At 44.7% G+C, this 20025-nt stretch overlaps 1 protein-coding gene across 4 annotated transcripts in view; it reads right to left on the bottom strand.

The window, feature by feature from the left end:
* The window catches only part of TBC1D23 (TBC1 domain family member 23), a 552903-nt gene that overhangs the window by 154122 nt on the left and 378756 nt on the right, over window positions 1–20025 (bottom strand). For all 4 annotated transcript variants that reach the window (XM_069204869.1, XM_069204866.1, XM_069204868.1 and 1 more), the window contains exon 14: window positions 8242–8384. In XM_069204869.1, the coding sequence (XP_069060970.1) occupies window positions 8242–8384 (143 nt within the window). The remainder of the gene's footprint in view (window positions 1–8241; window positions 8385–20025) is intronic.

The raw sequence follows: 20025 nt of genomic DNA, 5'->3' as shown, positions 1-20025 counted from the left end.
AGATGAACAATAATCAAGGGGTTGCATATGATTGGGGACAGCATCAACATTGCTTCTTAAAACAGATTTAATGTGTTGACACTAGCTTACAAATATGCTCCCAATGTAGTACAGGAGAGTGCTTCACCACAGATTGGACAGACATAATTCAGATGCACATGGTTAGTGAAGAAGACCTTAACATTGTACTGGATAACACCAAAACAGATCCTCAACAAGAATATGAATCAAAGGATGCGACCGGTGTGAAACTGGCTTCAACAAATCTGATTAACAGACACATGCAATTTCAGCTTAATAATGTCAATGAATAAACCTTCTTTTCCTGGCTTCATAGGACAAATGTAAGGCTTCATCATTTCCTGATAACGGTCTCAATGTTTCCTATAGTGTCTAGCATGGGATCAGGCATTATCTACCTGCTATTTAAATTTAACTAAATAAAGCCCAGCAAGAACTAAGAAACAGATTAGAAAACCAACTGAAGGAATCAGTGAGATTCAAAGAAGGATGAACTCTACAAATAGCTGGTGTATTCTGATAGCACAAATAAAAGTGTTAAACATAGATCAAATAGAATATACTCTACTTAAACAAATGCAAATACTATACAGGGGGACTAAAGATGGGAAGCTACTAGCCTGTACATTTCAGGCTAATATAATGAAAGACAGAATTCATGTGATCAAATATGTTCAGGAGGAAGTGAAAGTCTTCCAATATTTCTACTATAAGCTCTACAAAGCAGACACCAGTAATCATCCTGATGTAAAATTGTACACTGACCAGTTTCAAATTGGAACATTCTCTCCACAACAGACAGAATATCTTCATAAACCCACACAGGAAGTGGTATCAGGAACAGCAAGATTAAAATTGTGCATATGCCAGGAGTGGATGGATTCAAACTGATGTTTAGTAGAATATTTTGGTTGCTTCATCCATCACTGACCTCTCTCCTCAATTCCTTGTCAGACACAACCTTCATGTCAGATACAATGGAAGAAGCGATGAAAACAGTATCGCCAAAGCCAGGGAAAGATCACCTATTTTGAGTTGTCACAGAACCATATAAATTTAAATCATCAAAACCAAACTATTCACTGGTATCTTGGCAAATATACCTGTACTCTAACCCCACAGTCATTTACCCTCTCTATGGAAGTATTGTCGGAGAACATATGCAAAAATGAAGATATCAAAGGGTGAAGATATTTAGGGGCATCTAAAATGAACTATGTTCGCAGCAGAAGTACTGCTGTCTACTATAATCCCCACTGACTCAGTTTAACAACAGATGATGGATTTAGAATATAAAAAAGCATCAGGGTTCAGTGTCAACCTTCAGAAATCAAAACCAAACATTTCAGTCTCTGACAATTAGGCTAAAATCATGAAATCACAATTTCATTCAAACTGGTGGAAAAAAGTATTACACATTTGGATTTAGGAGTAGATATTTCATCAACAATAAGAGCATATAAAATACCTGCCTGCCAAATCTGATCCACTTCTAACTGAGCTATGAAAAGAACTTTAACCAAGGCACAAGGCGAAAAGGTGGTTTATCCTGACTTTGAAGAACCGCTGTAGCCAAAAATACATCACTGCTGATGACACACTTTCAAACTCTACCATTCCCCTCTGCCTTACAAATTGCTGAAAAATGTGCAAGAAATATTTGCCAACTTTATACGGGTGGGGAAGAAACTGAAAATTGCCAAACAATTTCTCTTCTCATCAACAAGAAGAGGGGCTAGTTTACCTCAACATAATCAAATACTATTAATCAGCTCAGTTGTGCTACTTATCATGATTAAGAAAAACAGTGGCAGTTTCTTAACTAAGCAACTGCTGGGACTAATAATTGGAGGGCCCCATGGATGGAACAAAATGACAGAGGGGGCAATACTCGTCCCCAGTCACCAGATACACGTTGGTTGTCTGGAATCAAGTGGCTGTCAAATTGGGTATGTCCTTTCCTTCAACTTCCAATCCAGCAGTGGGGATTGCAGACTTCAACCTAGTTTTAGAAGAGAGCTCTATTAGGGGTTGGAGAAACGAAAAATAAAAGCAGGGAATTTCTTTGATGAGTCTGGCATTAAACCCTTTGAGATGATCAAAAACGAATATGAATTTAAATAAAGCAAGGGTTTAATAAGGCAAGGTTTGTGCTGGCTCTACACAAAACTATCAGCCACAAGAGCAGCCTTTAGTCAAAATTTGAAAAATGGATGCCTTTGGGAAAGAAAACACTATGCCTAGTTTCACTTCATCTTTCATGAGGAAAGCTATTACAGTGTAGTTTAAAAATGGGGAGACAACAAAAAGCAGTCACATTTCTTTGGTAAACTGGTGAAGGATGTTCATCTGATTAAAGCTCTGTTTGCCCATATTATACATCAAAATGCCAAGGCTAAAAGAACACGCTACTTACCTTGGGTAATGCCTTATATGTTAAGGACTCTACCTACCAGCAAATTCCTTACCTTTGAATCTTCCACTGGCGTCAGACTGGATCTGGAATTTTTTCTTGAGTGGTACACCTGCTCGCTGGTAGGAGGTGTTGTTCAGCTCCACGAGGTATTGTCCATACTGGAAGAGACATGCACCAATATAGGTGCCGCCCCAGCACGCTGACAACCGTTTCTTTTCACCAGTTTTAAAGGCAGAAACGCTGAGCCATGGAGAACACTTACCAATGGTGTGGAAAACCAAGAGAACACCCCTGACTATAGAATCTGCGCGAAGAGGATGGTTGGGTCAATAAGTAATCAGCGGCAAGACAGAGTCTCTACCAAATAAGGTGGTATGAAAAGGTAAATAATTTGTCTATCTGGTAGAGACTTTTTGCCGCAGATTAGTTACCATTGAATCGATTCGCAAGCAATTCCTCCTTGGAGGTGGGTCTTTGAGACAGATTTTATACCCAGTGGGCAAAATGCACATCCCCACAGTCGTGACTGTTCAGACAGTAGTGTTTGGTAAACGTGTGCAGAGATGCCCACACTGCTCAATGAAAGATGTCTAGGACTGGAACTCTGCATGCTAACGCAGTGGTCACAGCTGTAGCTCTGGTAGATTAACCACACAAACCCTCACAGAGTAGTTTTTTGGCCAATGTAAAGCAGATCTTCACTCCGAGATATCCAACGAATAGTGGGTCAGCAATCCGGAACTGTTTGTGCGGTCAATGTAAAACAGCAATGCCCTTTTTGGGTCCAGACGGTGAAGTCGCTCATCTTTCTTGGAGTGATACGGTGAAGCATAAAAAGTAGGCAAGGCGATGTACTGGCCTACATGTAAAGGGGTGACAACCTCTGGCAGGAATGAGGCCCTGGTACGTAAAACCCGCTTGTCTGGACAGGATCTCAGATATAGAGGCTTTGATAAGGCCTGAAGCTCACTGACCCTCTGGGCTGATGTTATTGCCACAGGGAAAGCCATCTTGATGGTATGAGGCCTTGAGAAGACAATTATGTAGAGGTGCAAAGGGAGCGGAAATGAGAAAGAGAGCACACAATTAAGTTCCCACTGAGGCATGATGAAGGGTGAGGGTGGAAATGTGTTGCAACTCTTTCAAGAATCTGTTAACAGGGGATTCAAAGAGGAATGGCTGATCAGGCAGCTACAGAAAGGCTGAAATGGCAGAAAGATAGCCCTTGACGGTGCCCAGAGCAGAGCCCTGCTGGGCAAGAGAAAGAATAAAGAGAAGGACCTGAGAGAGGGAAGCAGAGAAATGATCAATCGGTTTCTCTGCAGACCATGCCACAAACGTGCTCCAACAGCAGGTGTATATAGTCTTTGTAGAGGGAGTCCTGGCTGCCAAGATAACAATGCAGACGTTGGGCAGAAGGCCGAAAGCTGTCAACTGTTGCCGCTCAATCTCCACACATGAAGGTAGAGCATTTAAAGGTTTAGGTGGAAAGCCTTTGCCTGCGGCTGCGACACACGATCCTCTTGAAGGGGCAGTCTGATTGGAAGACCGATGGCCATGCTCAACAGCTCGGGCTACCAAACTCTGTAAGCCCAATCTGGAGCTACAAGGATGACTTGGGCCCAGTCGTTCCTGATTTCTTGAGAACTCTAGACAGGAGCGGTATAGGCAGAAAGGCGTACAAGAGTCCTGAGCTCCACTTAAGACAAAAAGCGTCTCTGAGCAGGGGCAGCTTTGGAAACTTCAGCATGCTGAATTGGTGACTTTGCACATTCTCAGCAGTAGCGAACAGATACGTTTATCTGCTGTAGTGTTCAAAGAGCCCGCCAGGTGTTGAACCACCAGGGATATGTACTGACATTCCAGCCACACACTGCCCTGCTGCTCTGTTTGTTGCAGTACAACACGTCAGTGGTGCTGTCCGTGAACTGCTGCACTAGCCTTCCCTTAATAGAGAGGAGAAAGGTTTTCAATGCCAGCCCAATTGCCAGGAGATCCAGTAGAATGATGTGAAGTTCCCCAGGTGGCAGCCGCATCCCAGGAGTGACGCAACTGTCCACTGTCAGATCTGGCTGGGGAAGGGAGAGGGATCTGCAGTTAACCACCAATGCAGATCTTTTGCAGTTCCCTCCATGAACTGGACCATGTCAGCGAGAGTCCCCTGATTCTGCACCCACTGGAACTTCAGGCCCCACTGCAGAGCCAGCATATGCCAGCGGGCATGTGTCACAAGCAGGATGCAGGAAGCCATGAGGCTCAACAGCCTCAAAGTCAATCTCACGAAACACAGGATAGATGCTAAAACATTAGTTTCACAGCCTGAATATCCTGGACTGGCCATTTGGGAGGATAAGCACGAAATTGCACAGTGTCCAGAACAGCTCTGATGAAAAAGAGCATTTGAGAGGGTGTCAGCTGTGAGTTTGGCACATTTATAGAGAACCCCAGTGAGCGCAGGAGGTCCTCTGTAATCTGGGGGTGGGAGATGACCGTGAGTCAAGCCTGCGTTCAACAGTCAGTCATCGGGATAGAGGAAGACTGAGAGCCCTATTCTCCACAGATAAGCTACAACCAAGGCCATAACTTTGACGAACATCTTTGGGGCGCTCGTAATTCCAAATGGCAGCACAGTGAACTGAAAGTGCTTGTGGCCTACCTTAAACCGCAGCTAAGGCCTGAGGAAGGCAGGATGGGAGCGTGGAAGTAAACATTCTGTAAGTCCAATGATACAATCCAGTCTCCCGGGTCCAGGGGATCCAGGACTTGAGGGAATGTGAGCATTTTTAATTTCTCCTTATTGAGGAAGAAGTTGAGAGGGTGCAGTGGTAGGCTAGGACGAAGGTCTCTGACCTTTTTAGGCACCAGAAAGTAGAGGGAATAACAACCATGGCCAACTTCTGATGTTGGCATCCTCTCCATGGCACCCTTGGCGAAAAGCGCTGTCACTTCCTAAAAGAGAAAGGAGAGGTGGTCCTCTGTCAGTTTGTTGTAAGAGAGTGGCATAGGTGGAGGGGAGGTCACGAAGGGGAGGGGGTAGCCCCTTAGGATAATATGAAGACCTCACTGGTATGATGTTATAGTCCACAGTGGGGCAGGCGGTGGCACATCCTGCCTCCCACTAAGCTTCAGCGATGGAATAAGAGCAAACTAAAAGGGCCTGGAGTATGCAGCTGGCGGGAGGGTGGTGGACTGTCCCGACCTCAGGCTGCCCGACACACGGGGTTTGTGGGTACCACGCCCTCGGTCACACATCGCCTGAGAAGTATGCACACCTTGGTGGCTGGATGTGTAAAGATGTGGCTGGAAGCCCCTTCTGTAGGCACGAAAGGTAGACTAGGGTTGGTGAGGGGCCATGGATATGCCAAAGAATCTTGCAATGGCCATACTATTCTTGAAGTGCTCCAGTGAATCCACCCCGTCTCCAAAGAGACAGGTGCCACCAAAGGACATCTCCATAAGGCATGCTTGGACTGCCTCTGAAAAGCCAGCTGTCCTCAGCCAGGCGTGGTGCCATAAGACCACTGACAATGAAACTGCTCCGCCCTGCAAGTTGGTGGTGTCCAGCCTGCATCGGATCATGAACTTGGCTGCATCTCTCCCTTCAGCAATAGTTTGGGAGAGTACTGCCCGTGCCTCCTCCGGCACAGCTGGCAGCACCTGTGAAACCATATCCCACAGTGCGTGGGAGTAATGGCCCAAAGGGTATGTCGTGTTCTTGGACTGCAGGGAAAGGCTGGTGGAAGAAAACATTTTCTTTCCCAAGGTAATTCCCTATTTTGGTGGGGTGGTAGGGAATGTGCAAGGATTTACACTGAAGGTTGAGACTAGGAGCACCAAGCGCTATGGGGTAGGGTGTTGGGTGAGGAAACTGGAGTCCTCTGGGGTGAGGCAGTGGCCAATCATCCTATTTACAGGAGCCCCTTTGAGGGTTTGGACCAACACCACAGCAGGACATCTGTGAGGGCGTAATTGAAAGGGATAAGTGGTTCTGAGGAGGGCTCTCTCGGCTGAAGCAACTCCATCAAGATGTTAGTCTTGACTACTAATGTAGGTAACTGAAGGGCAAGGACCGCAGTGGTCCTTCTTACCACCATTGCGGATGATACTCCTTGCTACGTAACCATAGCAGGAGAGGAGACCATGCCAGTATGTGGATAAGTTTCCAGTCCAACGCCGTCTGCCAGGTCCTCACACTAGTCCATGTTGGGTCTAGGGGCTGATATTCTTCTGAGATCATCGACCCTTTCTACTCCTCCCAGAACTCCAACCTATAGGAATAGGGCTCGAGATAGGACCTGGGAGGCATGGCGCCCATCAGTGCTGGAGCCATTATTGTTCATCTCCCCTCCGGTTCCGTGTTGGAGTCGGGGATGAGAATAGGGATGGCGTTGGGAGCATCAGCTTTGAGAAAGACGCCAGGGAAGGTCACGGAGGTACAGCCGTTGCTGGTCCAGATCCATCATTGGATCCAAGGGGCCCGACTGGTGCCATAGCAGGTGGCATGGAACCAATAGGAGCTCCTCTTGAACCCATGTGACTCAAAGGCACGCCAGAGGAAACCGGCCAACCCAATATGAGAGGCATGACCTCATAAAACTAGCGGAGTTGGGCAGGGGTTGCACCACCTCCCAGAAACTCAGGGAGGCACAGAGGTGGCCCAGGCGCTGGCTCAGCTGTGGAACCAGGCCTCCGCTGCCAACACTCTCTTGTCTCGTCAGATGACTTCGAGAGACTAGGTGAAGTCGGAGGCCTCCTCAACTTCTTAGTCTTTTTCTTGTGGTGAGATTTAACAGAGTGGCCCAACGACTTTGAGTGTGACGATTTTGGGCTTTACGACCAAACATGGGACCTCTCTCTTTACCAGGATCGAGATCATGGTAGCGTCACATGTCGAGGCACTAGGAGCTTGAGGAACTGCAGCCTTAAAGCCTTCGGATTCATAGTGTGGCAGTCGATGCAGGTCTTCATATTGTGGACGTACTTGAAGCACTAGAGGCAAACAAAGTGTGGGTCAGTCATGGACACTGGTTGATAACAGGTGCCATAGGCATTGAAGCCTGCCTTCCTAGATGACATTCCTGACACACCAGGAGAAAAATGTCTTAAAATTGCTTCAACAACAGTCAGAAAAAGCTCAGTCAAAAAGTGGCTGATGAGGTAGCTCTCTCCAGGTCTGTGCTGACTGGTGCAGAAAGAAAAGAACTGACTTCGGCATGCTGGGGTGGCACCTATAAAGGTACAGCGCACGTCACTTCTGACGCGGACGACGCTATGCGGAGCGAACAACACCACCTGCTGACGCGTGGAGTACTGCTCAAGAAATATCTCGAGATCCATTCTGGCTCCTGAGGAAAATTCAAATGTAAGGAATCTGCGACTAGAAGCCTCTATCAGATATGGTGAAACAATTCATTTAGTAATGAATTCCTTTTCTTTGGTATACATCACAGCTGGGAGACACGATCAGGGGTAAATGCCCCATAATTTCGCCCTTATTTGTATGTGGCGATCGGCTAGTAATCAGGCCCCATATCTTTTGCAACCAGATAGCTGTGCTATCTGGTATGCTCAACCTAAAAATAATAAATGTATTTGACCAGCTAAAAACAAAGTAACAGTGAAACACACACACAGAAAAAGACCAGCTTAGACAACAAAATAATACCCACAGGATAGCGTCAAAACACCTTTTACTAACAGAAAAAAATGCATACATTAGCAACTACACCCAGAGGAAGAAAAAAAATGATTTAAGGAAGAAATATGAAGCAACTAAATTAACGGCTACATTTGTACTAGCTTACCTATCCACAGGCACAGATGTATTCTCAATAAAGCTAATAACTTTTTCTTTTACATTCACAGATTTGGTCTTCAGGGCAACTGTCATTTTATTCACTAAGGACTTAACACCTTTTCCATCTCCTGAACCATTAGGTGAATCACCCTAGGAGAAAAAATACAACCATGGATTAATTTACTATTGAAATCTGGAAGCACAGAGACATTTACTTGAACCTGAAAATCAACGCGAAATTAATTTACTTTGAATACAAATAAAATGCTAGTGGTTAGATTTAATATCTTATAGACAGAAACCATTGGGTGTAAGAGGGTCACCGTTTCATCCTTCAGAGAGAAATTAGCACACATCACTAAGTAATTGTTACAGTTTCAGACACACAATAGGAATGGCTGCAAGCAGGAAGCATCAGTATAACTTAGTTTTAGTGAAACACCATTCTAAAATGGGCACCAACACAGGCCTCATTCCATGTTGGTGAGAGAGTGTAGTTTAAATATTATATATTATAGACGTGAAATGCTTACATTTGACAATGCAATATTAATAATTAATGATTGAAATATATTAATAAACGTGAAGATTTACTCATTTGTGAATATTAATGCTGAATTAATAAAAATCTTTCAATTATATGTATTATTACGATCAAAACTGTATTCATTAGAACTCGTATGTCTTAAGTTAGCATGAGTCGCGAACTAGCTGTGTAACTCTCATTTTAAAGGCGTATTTATCTGCTTCTCCAGTATGCGGACTTGCAAACGACCATGACCCAGCTATTGTTCTTTTCTGTATTTGTTAGTAACATGGAGGAATGTTCCCATTCGTATGCTAGTAGCTTTTAGTTCAAAATTGTGTGATTTGAAACTAACACAGATACTTCCAAGGACATTGAAGCGAGGAGAAGAGAACTTTTAACCTGAGACGTGTGCCAAAATGGTGAAGTAACCCCGGACATGCCACCTACGAAAATGCCGATTATGAAGACCAATTAGAAGACGAGCTAATATCAAGAAATGACAAATGCATTACTTAATGTATAATTTGATTGGTTACCAATAATGGGGTGTAGTTATTAACCAATAGAATTTTGGGGGAATGTATTTTGAAAAGGGGATAAAAACTCATGACACGAGAGACGAGACGCATTAGGTAGGGAATGATATCGATTGCATCCAGAAACTCTGTCACTTTATTTGGTGATTTGAGACTTAGACAAAACCATCTTAGCCCATAGACTACCCCTTACACTTTCCTCCTTATGAGGAGAATGTCCCTTGCCTCTAACTTAGATAGATTGACGGTGAACTAACTGATGTCCTGAAGACGAAGACTGATCCTGTATGCTGACCTATCTCGAGGAGGGTAATTATAATGCTAACGGAATCTATTTGCCTTTCTTTCTAGGTACCAACTGCTGTATGTTTAATTAGGTATCTTAGCTAGATGCTTTCCAAATTAATATACTAAATTGTTTTGCATGGAGCCCAACATGCTAATGCTAATTCGAGGTTAGATGAGGTGTTCATTTGACGGAACTGACGTGACTGACATTTGGCTAGGTTGAACTGATATTCTATGGATTATCATGCACTGTGTTCTATTCATGTTGACGCTTCTATCTTATGTTTCTGTTCATCGCATTATTGAAAGCTTATCGTAGTTGCCACCTTGTGATTATGTTCTTATGCTTTTTGGTTTTGGGACTAATGCGTTTATTGTTAGATTGTAATCAATAGGGAATAAATTCACAAAATCCTCCTTTAAGGTGTGGTTATTTGAGTCTGAGAATTAATGAATGCGCCGAAGGTTCATTAATGGTTATTGTGAAATACGTGTTGATGCTAACTTTTACTAATGTCACTGATTTAATAATTGGTAATCTCGTTTTACGGAGACTCACCACTGGGTCCAAAGATTCATCGACCTAAAACGAGTCCTGATGTGTATAAATTGACATAGACGGACGCGTTAGCATTGGCTATAAGACGTGAACACCAATTCAGCATGTCCATGATCAGCCCTTTGCTGACAGGTGATGCCTATTGGTCCAGAATATAAAGGGCCTCTTTTGAGTTTACTGGCATGTCACAACTTTTCCAGTTTGCACCTGCTGTTTGATTCTTTGTTCCATCCTTGCTCTAGTCCTGGCAGTTCCAGTTCTGCTAGAAGAACTGGACAGGTATGGAGCTGGCTGAACTGGAGCAAAAAATCAAAAAGCAGCAGTACGCCGGAGGACTTTTAATGCACTGGTACACTCATCAGATGTGGTTTCTATACTGGTAAAACAGGACTCACCTGTAGGGAATGGATATAATACAATGGTGTTCAGGTCGGTTGCCATGTTGGAATGGAGTCTGTGTTTGGTAGCCATCTTGGGGTGGTGATTCACTAAAGGAGAGGTGAGCTAATGCTTCCTGCAGTTGATGAAATACACCACTGTTTTACGATATTTTAAAATCTATGATTTCTCACAAAACTACTTTAGATACCAAAACTTCATATAACATTATGACAAACAGCATAATGGATCAGAAAATGAAAATGGCAAGCTCCAACCAAAAGTTCTAGTGTGGTTAATAAAAAAATTAAATGCACGGTTTAAATTAAAATCGTTACATGTCACATAATATAAACAAGCATCTACTCAACTGGGTTGTCTTCATTTCTAGTCTGCTTAGCTGATTTTAAAGGAATAATGTGATGACATTCCTCACTTGCAGCAGTTCACCTCCCACCACCCCACTGTCTCACAGGCTTCATCTTCCTGATTCGCTGTACTACTTCCTCACCTACTCTTCTATCCAATTTAACCAAGCTCAACATGGTCTCACTGCCACATCCATTTACTCTTACCTACTCCCACATTTTCCTACTTGCATCTACTTCTATTTGCCACCTCCTTTTCCAGTAACTTCACACTACTTCTTGTCACTTCCACCCCCCCCCCATTTCCAGCTGCACACTCCTGTTTCCTGTTTCACTCTTGCTTCCAACCCAATGGGATACATTTATAGCTACTTCCAGTGTCTTACTCGCTCATAGTACCATCACACCCATATTAACCTACACTCCCCATAACCATTCTAACTCTAATTCAGACGCTTTTCGACCTACTTGTCTTGTTCACAGTATCTTAGTCTCATTTCAATGTCTCTTATTTGTAGTATGTCCACTACAACCCATACCAATGCATTATGGGAAATGTAGTCTATTCAAAACCTAATGTTAAAAACAAAGGAGTCCATCCACCGCAAATATACAAAATTGAACCACCCTATGTGCAAAAAACATCAGAATACAAAATATTGCTCACATCCATCTCTAAATCTATCCAAAATAGAAAATCTTTGATAACATCTGAAATATTTTCTCTAATTACTCTGGTCCTATATACAAATGTTCATGCATGTTGTCTTATTTTTCCTTTATCGCATATTATTATGTTTCAACATGGGTCTTCTTGTTGGTAAAAACAACAAGTGATGGACGGAATGCTGAACATTGTCAAACACTCACCCCCAGTCATAGATCTGGGTTTAATCCATCGTTCTTTTGCTCACCATGCCACCCCAGTTTGGACCCAGCCATATGCAAATCAGTCTTGACCCTGTTCCTCATGGGAACAGTCCAGACCGAACTGCCATGCCAGGTCCTCACTGGACCGGAAACAAGCATCCTGGGACCGGTTTCGGGGTTTCACCCCTCATCAGCCAGGCTAGCTTGAATCCAGTGGCATGGGAAGCACGGGACCCACGTCTGGGCATACCCTTCCCACTTAGGGCGACAAAGCAAAAACAACAAGTGATGGACGGAATGCTGAACATTGTCAAACACTCACCCCCAGTCATAGATCTGGGTTTAATCCATCGTTCTTTTGCTCACCATGCCACCCCAGTTTGGACCCAGCCATATGCAAATCAGTCTTGACCCTGTTCCTCATGGGAACAGTCCAGACCGAACTGCCAAGCCAGGTCCTCACTGGACCGGAAACAAGCATCCTGGGACCGGTTTCGGGGTTTCACCCCTCATCAGCCAGGCTAGCTTGAATCCAGTGGCATGGGAAGCACGGGACCCACGTCTGGGCATACCCTTCCCACTTAGGGCGACAAAGCAAAAACAACAAGTGATGGACGGAATGCTGAACATTGTCAAACACTCACCCCCAGTCATAGATCTGGGTTTAATCCATCGTTCTTTTGCTCACCATGCCACCCCAGTTTGGACCCAGCCATATGCAAATCAGTCTTGACCCTGTTCCTCATGGGAACAGTCCAGACCGAACTGCCAAGCCAGGTCCTCACTGGACCGGAAACAAGCATCCTGGGACCGGTTTCGGGGTTTCACCCCTCATCAGCCAGGCTAGCTTGAATCCAGTGGCATGGGAAGCACGGGACCCACGTCTTGGCATACCCTTCCCACTTAGGGCGACAAAGCAAAAACAACAAGTGATGGACGGAATGCTGAACATTGTCAAACACTCACCCCCAGTCATAGATCTGGGTTTAATCCATCGTTCTTTTGCTCACCATGCCACCCCAGTTTGGACCCAGCCATATGCAAATCAGTCTTGACCCTGTTCCTCATGGGAACAGTCCAGACCGAACTGCCAAGCCAGGTCCTCACTGGACCGGAAACAAGCATCCTGGGACCGGTTTCGGGGTTTCACCCCTCATCAGCCAGGCTAGCTTGAATCCAGTGGCATGGGAAGCACGGGACCCACGTCTGGGCATACCCTTCCCACTTAGGGCGACAAAGCAAAAACAACAAGTGATGGACGGAATGCTGAACATTGTCAAACACTCACCCCCAGTCATAGATCTGGGTTTAATCCATCGTTCTTTTGCTCACCATGCCACCCCAGTTTGGACCCAGCCATATGCAAATCAGTCTTGACCCTGTTCCTCATGGGAACAGTCCAGACCGAACTGCCAAGCCAGGTCCTCACTGGACATGAAACAAGCATCCTGGGACCGGTTTCGGGGTTTCACCCCTCATCAGCCAGGCTATCTTGAATCCAGTGGCACGGGAAGCACGGGACCCACGTCTGGGCATACCCTTCCCACTTAGGGCGACAAAGCAAAAACAACAAGTGATGGACGGAATGCTGAACATTGTCAAACACTCACCCCCAGTCATAGATCTGGGTTTAATCCATCGTTCTTTTGCTCACCATGCCACCCCAGTTTGGACCCAGCCATATGCAAATCAGTCTTGACCCTGTTCCTCATGGGAACAGTCCAGACCGAACTGCCAAGCCAGGTCCTCACTGGACCGGAAACAAGCATCCTGGGACCGGTTTCGGGGTTTCACCCCTCATCAGCCAGGCTAGCTTGAATCCAGTGGCATGGGAAGCACGGGACCCACGTCTGGGCATACCCTTCCCACTTAGGGCGACAAAGCAAAAACAACAAGTGATGGACGGAATGCTGAACATTGTCAAACACTCACCCCCAGTCATAGATCTGGGTTTAATCCATCGTTCTTTTGCTCACCATGCCACCCCAGTTTGGACCCAGCCATATGCAAATCAGTCTTGACCCTGTTCCTCATTTGGTATACATACTTCCCATTGCTAAATAACTGTAAGTACACTAGTTATTAAATTAATCAAATTTCTACGTAATGACCATTGAGATATACGTCATTCCTCCTTAATTTATAGATGATAATGTAATTCCTCATCGCCATTGAGACCCCTCGGACTCTTAGTTCTTAACTGTATTATAAATCGTGACTCCAGATGTCTCAATTTTAACTCTCTATTTCCTCCTCCTTCATTGCTATCAACACTTGCAATGCTAAAAAATCTCATATCTGTCCAATTTACTCCCTCATGAGTCATCAAATGTTTAACCATAGCATAGGTTTGATCCTTATTTTGAACAGCTCTAATATGTTCTAGAATGCGTTTTTTAAGGGGACAGATTGTGCTGCCCACATAACGTAATCCACAAATACATTGAATTATATATCCCACATAGTTAGAATTACACGTAATTCTTTTGTTGATTCTCACCTTATTACCACAACATCCTCAAACTCCTTTGTGTTAATTCCTATGCAGCATGCATTGCATTTATCACAACACACAAAGCCTGTTGTTTGGACTGAGAGCCAGTTTGGTTGTTTTTTATGCTGGAAATGACGGTTAACCAACAGGCCTTGTAGAGACTGTACTTTTTTATAGGTTATCATGGGTCTGTCACCCACCAATTTACCCACATCCGGGTCCTTTCTTATAACATCCCAGTATTTCTTCAAAATTTCAAAATCAAGTGACTCTCCTTACTGTATGTATATGAGTTTTATATGCGAGTCCTCCTGTGGTTTAGCCTTCATTGGTTTATTCAATATTTCCTCTATAGTCCGAGCTCTTGCTTTCAGTTCTCCAGAGTTAATTTGTTTGTTTTTATACTTTCTTTGAAGAAATCTATGCCTGGTCTCAGTGAACTTTTGTTCCACTTCTTGTTTAGTGGAGAAATTCTGTTTCATCCTAATGAATTCACCATAAGGTATGCTCCTTTTAAGTGGTACTAGATGGAAGCTGTCTCCATGCAAAATATGATTGGTAGATGTTTCTTTACGAAATAGGGTCGCCTCAATTTGACTATTCTCTACATATACTGTCACATCCAAAAATTGGACATACTTATAACTCATATTGTACGTGAATTGTAGACCCATATCGTTTTGATTGAGTTTTTCAAAGTATTGCATGAATTCTTTTTCTGTCCCATTCCAAATAATTAAGAGATTGTCTATATATCTTAACCAAATTACCACTTTTTCCGCTAGTTCTTCATTGTTTCCTCCCCACGCTATATGTTTTTCCCCACCAACCCATGGTAAGGTTAGCGTAGCTAGGTGGGAAGGAAACATCCATCACTGTCCCGCGGATCTGGGCATATATTTGATGATTGAATAGAAATATGTTATTTAAACATAAATCTATCATTTTCAGTAACATTTGTGAATGTTTCGGTTGATTCATATCAAGTTGTAAAAAATAATGCACTGCTTTCAATCCTATTTCATGGGTAATAGATGTATAGAGAGATACCACATCAATGGTGACTAGTTTATAACCCTCTTCCCATCAAATACCTGTAAGGATCCTCAAAACGTCACCTGTATCCTTGATATAGGAGCTTAGATTTTGTACTAATGGTGCCAAAAAGTAATCTACATAGGTTGAAACATTTTCATATAACACTCCACAACTGGAGATAATTGGACGTCCTGGAGAAAAGGTCCATTCCTCAAGACTGTACCAGCATGAAATAGCGCACCATAAGGAGGACCAGTTTGTTTGTGTGTGTGTATATATATATATACACACACATATACACATATATATATATATACACATATATATATATATATATATATATATATATATATATATATATATATATATATATACAAATATAAGATTACAGAGGTAGATTGAACTACAGTGAACCTCCAGAGATGTCTCAACTGGCTTGGGCATCTATACTGCAAGCAGCGGTGCAACTGATTCTTTAGTTGAGTCTATCTCTGAAAGATATATTGTTTAAGTCTATGAACTATTAACTTTTTCAGGGAAATGGGGATCGTTGGAATTTCCTTCTTATGCCTTTGTGGCAAGTATTTAATAACATAACTATAGCAAAATGTACACAAGTTAATTCTTACTCTCCTCAACAAAGTACAAACATTTCAGAACAACTGTGTTTTTTAATTCAGATATCATCCCTCTCTTATATTCCCCATTCCTTTTCAATCATTCACTGGATTAAATCGTTTTTGCCTAGTTTTATTATAACCATATAACCATGTAAATTATATGTAATATGTTAGACCTGGCATCCTTGGCATGGCTCCCCCTAACTTTTTGCCTTCTGACCTCCTGTTTTCTGACTTACTTTTTTGCTTGCTTTAGTGTTCTGTGCACTCTACCACTGCTAACCAGTGATAATGTGCAGATGCTCTGTACTCTAAAACATAGTGATATTGGTTAATCCACAATTGACATATTTAATTTACTTGTAAGTTCCTAGTAAAGTGCACTATGTGCCCAGGGCCTGTACATTAAATGCTACTAGTGGGACTGCAGCACTAACTGTGCCACCCACTACAGTAGCCCCTTAAACATGTTTTAGGTCTGCCACTGCAGAGCCTGTGTGTGCAGTTTTAAACTGCCATTTCGACCTAGCAAGTGCACCCACCTAGCAGGCCCTAATGTTCCTTTTTATTACATATGTCACTCCCAAGGTAGGCCTTGGTTAGCCCCACAGGAGGGGCGCAGGGTAGTTAAAAAGTTGGACGTGTACTTTTTGGTTTAACATGTCCTGGTAGTAAAAAAGTATTAAATTTGTTTTTCACTAATGAAAGGCCTATCTCTCCCGTAGGTTAACATTGGTGTTACCTTGAAGCGGCCTCCGAGATCTGGACCATGTAGGAGAGATTCCCCTGATGCTGCGCCTGCTGGAACTTCAGGTTCCACTGCAGAGCCCTCATAGTCCATCTGCATGTGTCACCAGCAGGATGCAGGAGGCCTTCGGACTATTTGCAAAACCCACCTGTCAGACATGATGGATTGACAGAAGGCAGGTGATGGCGAATCCTGCCTCTGACTGGTCCCTGATGGGGAAGCGTCAGACTACGAAGGTTTGGAGGCTGCAGCGGGAGGGGGGGGTGACCTGGGCAGACCACTGGCCCCCTGATCCACTAGGACATTGGATCCCATGTCCCCAGCCACGCAGAGGATGGGCAGCATGCCCAGCATGGTGGCAAAGGGACATGGTTGGGCGCCTTTCCGTAGACACGAAAGGGGCAAAAAGCAGACAGGGAGAGGGGCAGCTGTGAGGCTCAAGAACCTGGCCGACGCCCAGGTCTCTTTAAAGTGCTCGTCTGCTTTATCTCCGAAGAGACGGGAGCCATCAAAGGGCATTTCCATAAGCATGGACTGGACATCCCCCGAAAAGCCAGACATCCTCAACAAAGCCTGGTGCCTCAAGGCCACTGTCAATGCAACTGATCTACCTGATAAGTCTGTCATATCCAGCCCACATTGTATCTTGAACTGCGCTGCGTCTCTCCCATCAGTACAGCTTGGGAGAGAATGGCCCGGGCCTCCTTCGGGACCTGTGGCAGCACTTGCACAACTGTCTCCCATAAAGTAAGGGTGTAATAGCCCAAAAGGCTTGCAGTGTTCAAAAACCGCAATGCCAGACTGGAGGAAGGAAACATCTTCTTCCCAAGCTGATCCAACCTCTTGGATTCCCAATCCGGCGGTGCATAAGGGAATGCACCTTGGGATGTAGAGGCTTGGATAACCAAGTTCTCAGAAGTCAGGTGTTGCGTAAAGAACACTGGGTCATTAGGAGCTGGTCTAAGGCGGCGGGCTATTGTCCTGTTGACAGGGGCCCCTGTGCTGGGTCTGGACCAAGTCCCCAGCAGGACATCAGTGAGGGCTTCATTAAAGGACAAAAGGGGATCAAAGAGGAATCCCTGTGCTGATGCACTTAGTTAAGAAGTTAGTTCTGACTGACACCCACCAAAGGCAGCTCAAGGCCCAGGACCTTGGCCTCTCTTCTCACCACCATGGAGTAGGACGCTCCCTCCTCTGAAGCCATGGTAGGGGGAAAAGTCCATAGGGTCTTCAAGCTGGTATTCTAAAGGGTCAAGTGACAACTCCCAGTCCCCACCATACCCCAACTCATAAGAATAAGGATCAGTATCGGACTTAGGGAGAAAAGTCCCTGCCGAAGTCAGAATCAGCGTCGTGTGACCTCGGTCCGGTTCTGTGTCTGAGTCAGGAATGAGGATTGGGCCGACCATGGGCACAGGTGGCATCAGGAGCATTGATGTCAGAACTGTCATAGGGGAAGGTCATGATGGCGCGACCAGCGCTGGTTCAGGAAACTCCACCAAAGCCGAGGCAAAAGCTGCAAGGGTGGAACTCGAGGGGGCCCCTGCCTACCTCACAAGGCCTGAAAGCGCTCCAGCGGAGGCAGACTGCCTAAAAATGAGGCCCATGGCCTCATAGAACTCAAGGAGTTGGGCAGGGGTGGCTCTGGATCCCGGAAACTCGGCGAGGCGTAGAGCCGACCCAGAATTAGGGCTCCGATGACAGACGTCCAGAGCGACACTGCCTCAGCCGACCAACAGGGTTAAGTGAAAGAACGCTTGCTCTTCTTCGACTTCTTATGCCGACCCGATCACCCGAGGACTTGAGACGATGAAAGTGGGGGCTCCGTGACCGTTCTCAGGACCTTCCTCTCAACCGGGCACGAGAGAAACCTGAGTGCAGTAAGTGCAGGGCTGCAAGTATCTTTAGGGACCACTTCCTCAAAGCTTTCGGATTCATAGCCCAGCACTCACAGCCCGACTTCAGGTCGTGGTCACACTCCAAACACCACAAACACACACAGTACGGATCCACAGGGCTTGAACCCAGTCTTCCGTGATGACATCTTGCTGCACCAGGAGTGTCAAAAAAGCTTTAACAAAAGCCGAAAAGTCCAGTCGAAAGGTAACTGTAGGGGTAGTTCTTCTTTGGATCTGCAAGTGGCTGGGGCGGAAAGAAAAGAACTGACATTAGCCCACCAGGGTTGCGCTTATATAAGTCCTTTGACATCCTATTGTGCGTGGAGCAGACGATGTGTGTGCAGACAACCGACGCCAGGTTCCTGGTGTAGTTGCTCCTGCCTTCTGGGCATCGTGGTGTGCGGGCACTCTCCATCGATCCTCTTGCCTACTGGTTTCCTAATGGTCCGCTGGGAAAGGTCCTGGATTCCACAAACTCCAAGAAACACTCTCTGTGTTGGCCTATGGGACAACTGGGTGGACAACTGTCTTACCCGTGGTTGCTGGGATTATTTATTGGACTTACCTCTGGTGTTCCTAACTGCCCCATCCCCTAGCTAACTACCACTTACCTTGGCTGGAGTCACTGTTTCACATTCAACTTTTTTAGTATATAGTTTGGCCCTCCCCTCGGGCCCTGTGTATTTTTATGCAACTTCTGATGATTATTGTGTGTATATATTGTGTGTATATATTGTGCGTAATATCTCTGAAGGGAGACATACCAATGTCAGTTTAGTAATAGTGCTGTAATAAAGTATCCTTTATATATCCAACACTTGTGTGGTTCTTTCTTGTGACTGAGTTACTGTCTAACTACTATGGTATTTCAAGTGCTTTACATTCCTCCTGGATAAGCTTTAGCTGCTTGCCTCAGCTACCCCTAGAGAGCTTCTGCTATCTGGACACCTATTCACTATCACTAAGCGTTGCCTGGACTCAGTACAGGGTGCCACACTATAGGTGTACACCATAAACTGAGGCAGCCTCTTAGACCTATCGTTCTTGCTAGACCACTGAAAGATGAGAAGGAGATGCTGCTGAGAGACCATGCAGTTAAATATAGGGACAAGCCAAAGGATTCAATGAAAGAGGAAGGCGGAGGAAGTGATTGTAGGGGAGATTGCAAGCAAGGTACAAACAAGTAGTTGGAAAGAGAGCTAGGAACAAAATGACTCTGGCAGAGCTCTCATTACCTCATCAATCTTCCTCGTCTGGGCTGGATGGTGCTTGCTGCTTGTGAAATTCAGTTGTCATCCTTACACCCCTGATTGTCGGCCCTGCAGTACTAAACCAATGTGCACTATGTGGCCACACTGAATTTTAAGCTGGTAAGAATTCTCTGCTGGCAGCTCTGTATCTCTTTCTTCGTTTTAATTACCCCTTTTGATTTCCTTGTATGGCTGAATATTCCACGTCCACCCCC

This window comes from Pleurodeles waltl, chromosome 8 (genome assembly GCF_031143425.1).
Source record: "Pleurodeles waltl isolate 20211129_DDA chromosome 8, aPleWal1.hap1.20221129, whole genome shotgun sequence".
Taxonomy (NCBI): Eukaryota; Metazoa; Chordata; class Amphibia; order Caudata; family Salamandridae; genus Pleurodeles; species Pleurodeles waltl.
Note: the sequence above shows the minus strand (reverse complement) of the source record. Positions and strands in the feature narration are given on the sequence as shown.